Source organism: Lactuca serriola, chromosome 5, assembly GCF_051521515.1.
Source record: "Lactuca serriola cultivar US96UC23 chromosome 5, Lser_US96UC23_V15, whole genome shotgun sequence".
Classification (NCBI taxonomy): domain Eukaryota; kingdom Viridiplantae; phylum Streptophyta; class Magnoliopsida; order Asterales; family Asteraceae; genus Lactuca; species Lactuca serriola.
Window position 1 is genome coordinate 240,275,342 of NC_136412.1, and position 14,482 is coordinate 240,289,823.

Consider the following 14,482-nt stretch of genomic DNA (forward strand, 5'->3'; position numbering starts at 1 on the left):
AAATCTCACAACACTCCAAAAATTCACAAATACCCAGGACTAGGCCTAAAAGTTCACACGAAACCTGTCCATGCAACCTCGGCTCATGCATTAATTGGAAAATCATCAGTTACCCTAGGCTCCAAACTGGTTTGGGTGCCCAAACTAATCGTGTAATTCTCAGGCTATGTGCAAGGAGGAACAAGAAGAAGAATGGTTAATCGACAGTGCCTGCTCCTTGAACATGACTAGAAGGTTGGAGTACCTTCTGGATATCAGGCCAATTTGAATTAGTGGAAAAGTCACATTCAACAACAACGCGAATGGGATAATCTGAGGTTATGGTGTTCTTACTACGGGGATTTTACCTATACAAAAGGTCGCTTATGTGGAAGGTCTTAAACACAATCTCATTAGTGTTGGCCAACTATGTAAGGCACGCCATCGGGTTGAATTTGATAGTGAATTATGCTATGTAATGACAAGTGATATAAGTATTTTCTTGATCAAATCCAAATCTGAAGGTACCATGTATCCTTTGGACGTCTCTCTGATCATAGGGAAGCCGCAGCTATGCTTCCTATCCAAAGCAGTATCAAAAGTTAGTTGGCTATAGCATCGCAAGCTAGCTCATCTCAACTTTCGCTATATCAACAACCTTTTTACTGGTGAACTCATTCAAGGTCTCCCCATTCTGAAATATCACAATGATACCCTCTGCTTAGCCTATGAATGTGGGAAACAGTCCAAAGCAATTCATCCGATGGTAATTGATTCTGCAATTTCTACGCCACAAGAACTTTTACATATTGATCTATGCGGTCCGTCTACTATAGCCAGTCTTCATCACAAGAAATACATACTGGTTATAGTGGATGATTTTACTCGTTTCACATGGGTTTTCTTTCTGAAACTCATGTCAGAAACACTGCAGGTGCTGATCAGTTTTATCAAGGAGATCGAACTGCAGATCAAGTTTCCAGTACGTCGCATCTGCAGTGATAATGGAATCGAGTTCACCAATCATCTCTTAAACAATTTCTTGGTTTCAAAGGGTATCAATCACAATTTCTCAGCTCCTTACACACCGCAGTAGAATGCAGTAGTGGAGCGAAGAAATAGAACTCTGGTGGAAGCAGCCAGATCAATGCTCAACTTTGCAAATCTTCCTCTTTACTTCTGGGCCGAAGTAGTGGCCACAACATGCTTTATGCAAAACAGAACCATTGTATGCAAGCGTCTCAACAAAACTCCATATGAGGGCATTAAAACCGCAAACCAAATGTCCGATTCTTCCACATCTTTGGGTGTAGATGCTTTGTGATCAAAAACAAAGATTATCTTAACAAGTTTGCACCTATGTCTGATAAAGGCCTCTTTCTAGGCTACTCAACAAACAAGGTAGCCTATAGGGTTCTCATTAGACGCACAAGACTCAAAGTCAAAAGCTTCAACATTAAATTCGATGACTATTACGTCCGCAACACTGCTCCGTCAATTAAAACCAAAGCAATCATGGAAAGTGATATTCCTGCCTCTTCGGATCCATTAAACTTAGTTGAAATAAACTATGATGATCTCTTTTACCCCGTAGAGACTAATAAGCTATCCAAAGTTCTTGTGTCCCCACAAGCTCAACAACAGCATGTCGAAGTCTCTAGTCCTACTCTCTCAGATGAAGTATTACTCGATACTTCTACCTCGCCGGTTGAGGGGGAAAGTTCGTCTCCGGATCTGGTGACAACCATCGAGGTTCCAGTACTTGAAGATGTAGCTCCAGTTCCTCTCCACAGAGGATCTCAGCCATCAAATGTCTCTTTGGACTCAGATGATGAAAATATAGAGAACATTGACACAAGAACCGACCCAAGGGTTATCACACTCTCATCTGCAATCCAGGGGGAACCTCTTCTTATTGTTCAAGAAAATGTTGATCACGCTCCAACAGTCCAAGATAATTTTGCGGGCTGCTCTCAGGTCCAGGGGGAACTGCCTTCCCCAACTGCAAAGTCTTCCGATATTGAAGACATTCCTTTTACCGTAGCCGCTGACCATCTGCAACCTCGTCTACACGTATGGACGAAAGACCATCCACCGGGTCAAATCATAGGAAACCCATCAGCAGGCATCCAAACTCAATCTTCAAAAGATTTATCTGATCACTATCACTATGCAGCGTTTATGTCCTCGGTCGAGCCCCGGACAATCAAAGAAGCTTTAATGGAGCCCAACTGGATAGCAGGAATGCAAGAAGAGCTGGCAGAATTTGAAAGAAACAAGGTGTGGCAACTTGTTCCAAAACCGCAAGGTCACACTATTGTTGGTACTAGATGGGTGTACAAGAATAATTTGGATGAATCTGGTGTGGTCATCAGGAATAAGGCAAGACTAGTTGCCAAGTGGTATAGTCAAGTTGAAGGTGTTGATTACGACGAAACATACGCTCCTGTAGCTAGAATGGAGGCCATACGCATCTTCTTAGCGTATGAAGCTCACAAAAACATCAAAGTACATCAAATGGATGTAAAGAGTGCCTTCTTAAATGTTGAATTAAAAGAGGAGGTTTATCTTCAACAACCTCCAGGCTTCGAATGTCATGAATTCCCAGATCACTGCTACAAGTTTGAGAAAGCAGTTTATGGTCTAAAGCAAGCACCAAGAGCATGGTATGAGACTCTATAAGAGTTTCTTGTCACTTCTAGATATAAAAGAGGAGTGATTGATCCCACTTTTTTAGAAAAAGCGAACGGTAATCACCTTATGCTTGTACAAATATATGTAGATGATATCATCTTCGGATCTACAGATCAGGGGATGGTGGATGAATTTGCAAGGCTCATGACCAAAAAATTTCAAATGAGCATGAACAAAGAGATTAACTTCTTTTTAGGACTTCAAATAAAACAGGTCCCTCAAGGGATATTCATTCATCAGGATAAATACACCTCTAAACTCATGAAGAAATACCCAATGGACAACTGTTCCTATGGCCTTTGGATATAAGATATTAGCTGATCCTACCGAAGAATCAGTAGACCATAAAACTTATACAGGAATAATTGGCTCGTTGATGTACCTTACTGTAAGTAGACTGTGACAGCCGTCAATTTCCGGTCAAGTCAAAGTCAACTAAAGTCAACAAGTCAAACCGGTCGACTCAATTAGCCTGTGGGTACTAGGGCTTATGTTAGGTAATTACTATACAACTTGCTATTCTAATGAGAGATCATAAATTGAAAAGTCTGTACATCTAGATTCCCTTAACCTAAAAACTTGGTAAGTAACGAACCAAACCGATAAATCAATGTTGCATATTCATCGGGAGTGTGTAAGGTCCTTGAACATGGCTTAACGGGACTTACGGACCTTGCGTTGCGGAGCCAAACACTCACAAATGTCACACACGAAACCTCTCTCAATCATTTTCACTCTATCTCTCTTTATCTAGAATCTCTCCTAAATCTCTCCACGTATGTCAAATCTCTCCCAAATCTCTCCACATATGAGAAATCTCTCCAAGAATGTGAAATCTCTCCCAAATCTCTCTACGTATGTCAAATCTCTCCCAAATCTCTCTTCGTATGAGAAATCTCTCCAAGAATGTGAAATCTCTCCCAAATCTCTCTTAAAGGTTCCTTAAACTTTTTGTAGTCTTTCGGGCCATCCCAACCCTTAACCAGGTCAAAAACCGCTTAAAACGGGGTAAAAACGGATAAAATAGACTTAAGGACTTAAAACCCCTCTTAAGGAGCCAAACCCTCTTAAGGACCTGAAACCCCTCTTAGGAACCGAACTTGTCAGAAGCGAACTTGTCAGAAACGAAGGTGTCAGAAGCGAAGGCATCAGAAGCGAATGCACACCTCGGACCGAACCCTCTTGGACCGAACCCGAAGGATGCTCTTGGGCCCGAACCTCGCACAAGGAACCGAAGGTACCTTCGGTCCATTTCGCCTCCTACCCTTTCGCTCCATTTCGCCTTCAGCCCAGCAGCAGAAGGGACCGAACCTCGGCCTAGGACCGAGAGGCCTCGCAGGGAGCTCTTTTTCACCTAGTTTTCGACTAGTTTTGCGTTTTAGGCCCGTTTTTAATTGTTTTAACACGGGATTTGCACCCAAAACTTTATTTTAACATATAAGGCCCCATATTTATTAATTAACACGTTTTTGGGGATAAGCCTTATCCAAGAAGGGTGGGTGAAGTACAAGAGGTGGAGTGTTGACCTTTCCTTAGTTTATGACACAAGCAACCACCATACCCACTCCATGACTAACCCACACTCCTCCTCACCATCCCTAGTCACTTCATTGTACCTTTCCATCAATCATCAGCCATTTCCCACGTTCTTAGAGATAGAACATCCATCCTCTCTCCTCACACTTCATTCATTCTCTCATTTTCCACCAAAAGATTAAACACTTTTCTCTCAAACTTTTTCTCTCTATTTCGAGACTCCAAGGCTGATCATCAAGCTTTATTATACTCTTGGTAAGTATAATTCATCCTCTTTGTGATTATTACACTTCATTCTACTCAAATCATTGATTGCTTACACAAACTCCATCACTTTGATGTTAGATTCTCAAAAATCTTCAAGGCATCTTCAAGTGTTCTTGATTTGAACACTTCCTTTCTCCAACATTCATCTACTGAAATCACATAAGGTGAGTTCATACCCCTATATTTTCATGTTTTCTTATGTTTTTAGGGGGGAATACAAGTTAAAACACCAAGAACATAACTAAACTTTTCTAACAGCTTTCATTAGAAAAGTTGGACTCCATTCACAGACTGTTTTGGACAACTTAAACATTTTATTTTTCAAAACTGTATTATGTGCAAATAATTCAAGTTCTTAACTTTAAAATGACTCCTTGCACATATCCATACGATTTTTCTACAATTTATGGTGATTTTTACAAAACTGTCTATCATTTCAAACATGAATCCGGACCAGTCTGTGATTATGTACGTTTTCACACAAGTTGAAGGTCATTAAAATTCATGATAAAAATTATGAACAAACTAGACTCATTTCCCAAACTCTCAAAATTTACGGATTCTGATTTGGACCTTTGATGATTTTTCTATAAATTTTCTAAAAATAGTAAATGAAAATATTAACAACAGAAAAATGCTATCAATTTCATTTCACCTTGTAACATGTTGAGCAAGGTGTAAATCTTTATGTGAAAATATGTTCTTACAAATAGATGACATTTTGACTTAGTATATATTCATACACCAGAAAACAAATGGATTTTTACCTACAAAAGTATGGTAATCAATTAGTTGTTATAATGCATGTTGCTTCACTTTAGTAAAAAGTACATATACATATCGGTAAACAAAAGGGTTTTTACCTTCACAAATACAGTAGTTAACCATAATAAACAAAGTTATAACTATTACATTTAAACATTTTGATAAACTATAATAGGTATGGTTTATGTTTCCATTAACACATCAAACACATTTCGGAAGGTTTTATTCCCACAAAAAAAGGTTTTACACTCACGCACACCACACGTAAACTTGTTAACTTAAATTGTAAGACATTCTCTTCCCGTACGTCCGAGTGCGGGATCCAAATTCCTGGTAGTTATATCCAGAGTCTCTTGTAGGGAGAACGTGATAGTTTTGTATAGATCTATATTGGGTTAGCCACCCCACACCTGAGCTGCATGCAACAGCTAGACCGGTAGGTCTGTGGTGACAAATGTCATATCAGTTTCGCGACGCCTGAGAAACGTCGTGGCAGGTTCATTCGATCATAGTATGGTTATAGCAACTCACATAAGAAGTTAGCAACTCATAAAGTTTATGGGAATTTTCATAATCAAAAGGGGTTTTATGTCAATTTAAAATCACTTTCTACCTCAATACATACTGATATTACTGTACACTTTCGGTCTTGGTATTTAAGACTACACGTCGTTCATTACGGGATTTTTCCCTCAAATAAAAAAGGGTTTTATGCCGATTTAAAACCACGATTATATCATTAAGTATGGAAAATACTTGTTTACTCTTGGTCCTGGGATTTAGGACCACATAAATTTTAAAAGGAAAATATTGGATTTTGCTTGGTAACACACAACACATTACAAAGAACGGTTTCCAAACTCCTTATCTCAAAAACTTATGAACTCACCAACCTTTGTGTTGACACTTTTTCAAAACTACTTGTATTCTCAGGAATTCAGTGAAACAGGAAATCAACAGCGTTTTGAGGACGGGACGATAAATCGTTAAACAGTTCATCTTGTTATCATAATGTAATTGATTTGAATCATGTAAACATATACTTTGGTGTAACTTTTTCAATTATATTTATGATGGTTGTATTTACTTTGAGCACTATTATACTCGTTGTGATACTATACATGAAGTCCTCCACCCCAAGACGTTTCCTCCATCCTTGGTTTGGGGGTGTGACATAGACCAGATATTGTCTTTGCAACAGGTGTTTGTGCAAGGTACTAGGCCGATCCGAAAGTATCACATCTGACCGCAGTTAAGCAGATTCTCAGATACTTAAAGGGCAGCAAAGCACTTGGCCTCTGGTATCCCGCAGGGAACGACATCATCCTACAAGCATTCACTGATGCGGATCATGTTGGATATAGATTGGATCGAAAAAGTACCTCAGATGGATGTCAATTTCTGGGTGGAAGACTCATCAGCTGGTCATCAAGGAAAAAAAGTTGTGTCTCACTATCTACCGCAGAAGCTGAATATGTGGCCGCAGCCAGCTGTTGTTCACAAGTCTTGTGGATGAAAACGCAACTTATGGACTACGGATACAGGATGTCGTGGACACTGATTTACTGTGACTTAGAGAGTGGAATAGCGATCTCCCATAATCCTATTCATCACTCTAGGCCGAAGCATATTGAACTACGATATCACTTCATTAAAGAGCACATTCTGAAAGGTAACATTGAACTAATTTTTGTTAACACTCATGAAGAGATTACTGATGTATTCACAAAGGCACTTGATTCTGCAAAACTCAATAGTTTCTTACAAATGTTAGGAATGATGAATCCGAACCCACAACTCTTTTTGAATTGATAGGTACTGTAGACCATACTTGGTCAACATTGCGGTCCTAGTTAAATATATCTATCATATATGAGTTGTAGTATACTTTATGTACCGCAATACATCTTATGTACTGCAGTATATGTTATGTACCGCAATTCTATATGATACCTATATTTCCAAGGTCCTTATTGTTTGTTATTTCTGATCTTGTTCAAGTGTTTCTCTAAGTTTCTTCTACTACAGTCACCTACCCATCTACCGCAAGAATAAACCCATTCCCAATGATGTCCTGATCCGCAATGAGTAATCAATCTGTAATCCCATTGATTGAACTTTCAACTACTTCATAAAATCGTGAAACATTGTGTGCTATTTAATGATCATTCATTAAATAAGAAAAACATTCTCAAAAAATTAGTTGTGTAGCAAAGTGTCGTTTCAGTTCTTCTTTTCAAATAAACCTTTCGTCAGACCTATTTTAGGTGTGATGCCAAAATAAAACTGTTTCCAATAAACGAAATCTTTAAGAAATCTGCTTTCTTTAATCTGTATTTTCCCCCTTACCCCAAATTGTCAAATTCGTAAAAATTCGACCTTTATTCAACGGACTATCACCCCCTCACTACACGTTCTTCAGACGTGGGACTTTGGGCATGACATTTCATTGAATGCCACATTTTTGGAAAATAAAGTTTTTTTAGTTAACGCTTTTGTGGCTGATAATGATTTTCTTAATTAAATAAAGGTTTTTACCTTTAACCGCTTTCTTTAGGGTAAAAACAACTTTTTTTAAGATCTGCCCCCATATAAACCCTCTTTTCTTCCCCAAGAAAGATTTACACTTTCTGAACTCTCTAAGACGAACTTCATCTTCTTCCCTCTTGCACTTCAAATTTTTCTACAAGTTCTTCAAACTTTTAAAAAAAATGGTGAAATCAAGCATCTCAAGGAAACAATCGAAAGCTTCAGCCTCTGCTCAACCGACTGGTTCTGACTCTACTACAAGGAACCAATCATCTTCAATTTCATCCAACAATTTTAGGGCAATATTTAGTGATCATTCTTCTTACAATGACTCCATCCATCTCATGATCAAGTTTATCTCCAATTATCCACTATTTGGATCATTCAACTCTTTCACTGATGTTGTTCCCATCTCGACCTTGTTCAAATGTGCTTTTTCAGCATATCGACCCCTCAACAATCTGCAAGAAGTTCATCTGAACTTGATGGATGACTCTAGTCATCGACCCCTCAATAATCTGCAATCAATCTGTTGGTGCATCCCTCAACCAAATTCATCTCACCAAGTGTGACAGACATCATCTCTACACTTTACTTGATGGGATACTAGAAGAATATGAAAGGCATTGGCGAGTTCAAGAAGAATCAACTCCCAGCGGTATGGCAGTTTGTGTGCCCTTTTGTGATCCTCAGTCTATCAGGGAGAACCGGAGGCACTGACAACATGGGCCTCAAATTGCTCGAATTGGTTTGGAGCATCTTCACAGGAAACGATGTCAACTACGGTTAAATTCTATGGGATGATTTTCTCCAATACATCCCTAAGGAAACTCCAGAGGAAAACCCAATCGAGCTCACTTTTACAAGGTTCTGGTCTCTCTGCATCTCCGATCTTCATCATGCCGCCAAGATCAGCATGGGAAATGACATCAACTTCTTCGTCACTCGCGATCTTAAAAATACATACCTTCTAAAGATCAATCTATTTTTGGAACCATTAGACGCTTACCCATTCACATCTTGACTACTGTTGGATGTGAGACCAAAGAAGTCACAAATCATATAGAGGCTACAGAATGTATTGACCCATACCTTTCTACCCCGCCTCTACCCAGTCAGAACATATTAGCCTCGACAGCACCCAATCAACCAAAGCATTCCACAACTCTATCTTCTACTACCTTATCCAATCTTCCCTTAGTCAAAAGGATCAAACAGTTGGTTAAATCCAAGAAAAGGCCCCTGCAGCAGGAAAAAGAAAGATGCAACACCCAAAAGGGGTGAAACATCTATGAAAAGTAAAGCATCCAAAAAGGCAGAACCCTCCAAGAAATGAAAACTGAGACACGTTGTGTCTTCAGATGATGAATCCAATCCCATTCCTGCAGTGAACATAAATGATGAGTCTGATAGTGACTCAGTCCTAATTCTTGTTCTCAAGAAAAGAAAAACAAAACCAACCTCTAGCCAAATGCATGACCGTACAGATACCACAGTCTCTCAAAAGGATCCGGTAGTCCTTGGAGTTGCCGCAGACCCATTTGTTTCAACCCTTCATGACCACTCAGACTCAGATAGTGAGTCTGTTTCATCCAAACGTGGAGAATCACCCCCAACTAAATCACAAGAGGATTTAATTGTCTCTTCTCGCCCTAAGGTCTCCAGGGCTTCCAGGCTTCATTTCTTTGAGGAATAGGAGTTGTGCTCCATTCTAGAACTTGTAATCCAAACACTCGATACATCTTCCCAACCGCAAAGCAATTCTTTATCCCATACCAGAACGGAGCCATGGACACAATTGACCACGGGTAAAGGAGACCGATGAAGCTCTAGATATCCTACTCCACTTACATCTAATAGAGGTGGTTTAGGCACAGTGAGCACAAAGGTGCAAGGATCCGTGAACCCGAGGGACACCTCGGTGCGTTTTCAAGGAATTGACGGTAATGATTCTGATAATTCTTGGGCACATTACAAACCAACCACTGAATCTAAAGCCAAGAAGTATGCTGCTTTCCATAGGGCATTTCAAGCAAGGAAAGATAAACAAACCAAGAAACTTCAACAAAAGCAAAAGGAAATCCAAATTGTGGCCAAGTATTGGGCTGATGCAATTAACAATGCAAACACCGTACTCACAATTCTAAAAGTTCATGATTGAATGACCGCAATGACTGAAACAATCTGCAGGAATCAGTCCATTCCTAATGGTGCAGGTCCATCTCAGCCCCCTCTAACTCAAACTAATAGAGAATGACAAAATGACGGAACTGAGATTGAAGTTAGTTTCGGGCCAACCTTTGGTTTTGACGACATCTACATAAATGAGGTAAATCAACCTGATCCCTCTGATGATCTCATGATTTTTGATGAAGAAGAAGAATCAAGAGGTTCTCAGCACTAACCCTCTAAGCCTAAGGAGAAGAAGAAGAAAAAGAAGTTAATTGTCTCGAGAAAAGAATTCTTGAAGTTGCAAGACAAAGTGGATCAGATTTTAGCTGCTGTGAAATCTTCCCAACCGCAATCGGAGGACTTTCCTGGACCGTGGTCTCTTATTGAATGCATCGAACGAATTGAAGCCAGAGAACGTCTTGATGCAGAATGAATCTCTCATAAATTTGAAATGGGTATTCGAGCCCTAGATACCAACCGCAAAGCTGATCATCAACAATTTTTAGCTACTGCAGAGCGACTCATCTCTGAGGTATCCTCAATCAAGTCTGGCGTTCAGTCAATAATTGGGGATCAATCAACTCAATCCAGTAAGGTTGTCGAAGAAACTCATAATGCGTATAAGTCCACCATTTCAGTTCTGCAATCAACCATCAACAACTTATGTCGTTCTTTATCATCCAACTTTCATGGCCAAGAAATTCTAGAACTCGTGAAGGAGATCCATAACCTGCTTTTCAACACCGCAATTCCAAACAATCAACAACTTGCTGATGCACTCAAAGCCCAATTCAACAAAGTGTGTGCTAAGATTTATGGTCCTCAACAATGGCTTAAGGAAGTACTGAATGCTCCTTTCTCAAGAGGGGGAAGTGAAGACAGAGAATCAGATCGTATCTCTCATCAACATTCTCATCACCATCCAATCATTCAAGAAAAAATTCCTACTCCACAACCTTCACCGCAACCATCTCCACAAAAGAAAACACATGTTCCCTCCCCTCAAACGAGTCCAAGCCATCAGTCACCACTGCAATCTCATCCCTCTCCCAAGCAACCGGAGACTCCCCCCCCCATTTCAAATCCTTAGCTTCACATATGTCATCCGAGCACTCCTTCGACTCACCCGCAACCAAACAGAAGAAAGTTGGATGGAATTCAGCTAAATTTGCTGAGATGATCTGGATAAAAAATGGCTTTGACACTACAATGGATGAATCCCTCATCAACTCCTGGGTCAATCCACACAGAAGATTACTTGATGAAAATTACAAGCCTTATATCACATACGAAGAACCCCCTCATGACGGTTATGGGGACATTCCTATCTCTCCCAACGCAAAATACTTCACAATATTTGAATCTTTTGACCGCAGTCTTCCCGATTGTAAGAGGTTGCCCTTAGAATTTGAAAGACTCAACAGATTCCACGCCAAGCATGGGTCTACAATTGAGAAAATCTGGTCGAATTATAGGCCCACTACAGTCAAGAATTTCAAGCGTAGAAAATTCATGAAAGCAGATTTCATCCAATACACTCTCACCAGAAGAAATCAGGACTATGTCCGAACCCAAGCTGACTTTCTCTGTATGATCCCGGAGGAAGTCTTTCTGATAGCAAGGGTGTTTCAGAACAAGTTAGAGAAAAATCCCAAGATGAAAATTGCATTTGAAAGGGCCAGCATGTTTCTGAGAGAAGCTGTTTGTGATTTTGCAAAGATTGATGCAGACATTCACACCGCACTTGCTCAAAAGTTTAACCTTCCACCTCTTGATCCAGCCCTAATGTTGACCGAAGGTTTTCAAGAAAGATCTCTTAGAGCAACAAACTTCCCAGATCTTGGAGTCATTTTCAAACGCAAAAATGATGAAATTAAATATTTCATTCATATGACTGCCATGCATCGTCTCACTAGGAAGCAACTTGAACTAACTCAAACCGCAGTTCATAAGTCAAAAAACACAACTACGGAAGTCAAGTTTGAGATTTCAAGAAGGACCACCTGGCTTGGAGAAGTAAGAAAGTTTTGGTGGATTCTCATCAAGTTCCTAAGTCTTGACAAGTAAAGGGAAGTTGAAGAGGTCACTTAGGGGAAATTGTTGAAACATAGAAGTTACCCTCTTAAACTTAATCAAAATCTCAGCCTTTCCCTTATCCGCAACCACTCCTTCATCTGCAGTTAAGAACCGCAACCGCAGTCAATGTCATCAGCACTTAGTCTTAGTCTTTTATTTGTTTTTCTAAATGTGCTCTCTTTTATCCAATGTGTCTTGCATGTCAACATTAAACAGATAGGACATTTGTAATCTTTGAGACTCTATAAAAGGAGTTCTCTCTTTCTGAATGAACACACGTCTACGCATCTTGAATCTCATATCTCTTGAAATTCATAACTCACTCTCTCATCTCCCTCTTACTCTCTAAATTCTACTAAACATAATCTGTAATATAAGAAATACAAATCTCTCATTCGGAGCAAGTCAATCTTGACTTAATCACTAAGTTTGATCTCACTTACTAACATTGTAACGACCCAATTTTTGCGCCCAAAAATTTCATTTAAATTAAGTGGTTTGTAAAACATTTGTAGTAAAACATCATCTGATCATATCATTTCATAAAACATATCTCGTGTCTGAAACCCAAACACGAAAATAATAATAATGTCAGAGTATAATCCCAGAACATCTTATAAATGCAGAAAACCCATGTGTGTGTATGATGTGCCGCTACCGCGCCGGCTCCTTCCCCTTCGCTGAAGAGGTACCTGAAACCAAAACTGAAAACTGTAAGGACGAAGCTTAGTGAGTTCCCCCATCGTACCACATAACATACATACTGCCTGGCATTTCTGGGGTGCCCAACCTACCCGGTACGACCATTCTGGGGTGCCGACCTACCGGTACGGCCATTCTGGGTTGCCGACCTACCCATGCGGCCATTCTGGGGTGCCGTCGTACCCGTGTCAAGCCATTCTAGGGCGCTGACCTACCCATGTCGAGCCATTCTGGGGTGCTGACTACCCTTCGGTCCTAACACCGAACCTCGGGGACTATTGCACCCCCTACCACTACTATCACATATATCATAGCATAATCTATTGTCAGACATATATGGGGTGTCCGACCTACCCTTCGGTCCTCACAACCAAATCTCGTGGAATCTTCCCCCTCCTACTACCTCTATCTCATGTAACATATCATGCTAGCGGCTAAACATGTCATAACATACTGTTAGGCATATCTGGGGTGCCTAACCTACCCTTCGGTCCTAACAACCGAACTCTATCACTATCACATACCATATCACGCTAGCATATAACATATCAGGTAGTAACAACACATATGAATATCACAAAGACAAAAATCTAGCATACGATCCCTACTGGTGGGCCGGCATTGTTGCCGTAGACCCACCGCTACTGGAAGGTAACTCACCTTCTAGTAGCTGTTGAACTGTGCGGGAATCCTCTGACTGCTGTCGCTACTGCTCCGGAAATCCTTCGGCTATAATTCCCACAAAACACTTAGTCAGAAACTCACATCTACTCTTAGGGTAAAATGACCATTTTACCCCTGACCAAGTCAAAGTCAAAGTCAACTTCTAGTTGACCTGACTCGCCGAGTTGGCTCGCCAACTCGCCGAGTCCCTATCCTTCCATTAGACCTCATACCCATCTCTACTCGTCGAGTTAGGCGATGACTCGACGAGTTATCCTTCTAAATGATCATCGATTGAATCCTCATCCCACTCACCGAGTTGTATGAACAACTTGTCGGGTTCATCATCAACTGATACACAGGTCCTGTCCTTGACTCGCCGAGTTGTATGAACAACTCGTCGAGTTCATCTTCATCCTTAAGAAGATTTTCTTGGACTCGCTGAGTCTGTTCATGCACTAGCTAAGTCCCATGAATTTCCAGAACAATGGCTTACTCCAGAACGTTGGGTCACTCCCTGGGACCCCCTTAAAACCTTTCCACACTCAATTGGGTCCTTATGACCCTCAACTGATATGGGACAGAAGAACGGACTCGCCGAGTTGGTTATAACCACTCAATGAATCTTCAATTTCTGATGTACAACCCTTGATCAAAATATAGATCTATGCTTCTACAATCGATCTAGCACGTAAAGTTACAAACTTTACGTGCTTGCATGGGACTTTAAGTGTAACATCCCGAAATATCAAGAGTAGAGTGGAAGGGCTAAAAGAGTAAATTGGGAAGGAGTGACTCGGCGAGTCCATGGATGGACTCGGCGAGTAGAGTCGCGATTTGGTTGCGTGTTAAGTAGCCGACTCGGCGAGTCAATGAGGTGGACTCGGCGAGTAGGCGCTGAGTGGAGAAAACCCTAATTCTCGGGGTTGAGCCCTATATAAGGAACATTATGTTTTCCTACCAGCCTCTTTATCACCCCCTTGAGTCCCAGAAACCCTAACATCGTGGAGAAGCACCATTGTTGAGCAAATTAGAGCTTGGAGAGGTGATTATTGAAGAGATCTTAGAGAAGGAGAGGCTTGGAGCAAGGGGCTTTGCT

General features: G+C 40.6%; 1 protein-coding gene across 1 annotated transcript; it reads left to right on the top strand.

The window, feature by feature from the left end:
* Positions 1–1,338: 1,338 nt before the first annotated feature.
* Positions 1,339–2,661, top strand: LOC145050302 (uncharacterized). The gene has a single exon (XM_078998576.1). The coding sequence runs from the start codon at positions 1,339–1,341 to the stop codon at positions 2,659–2,661; it is 1,323 nt and encodes a 440-aa protein (XP_078854702.1).
* Positions 2,662–14,482: the final 11,821 nt, after the last annotated feature.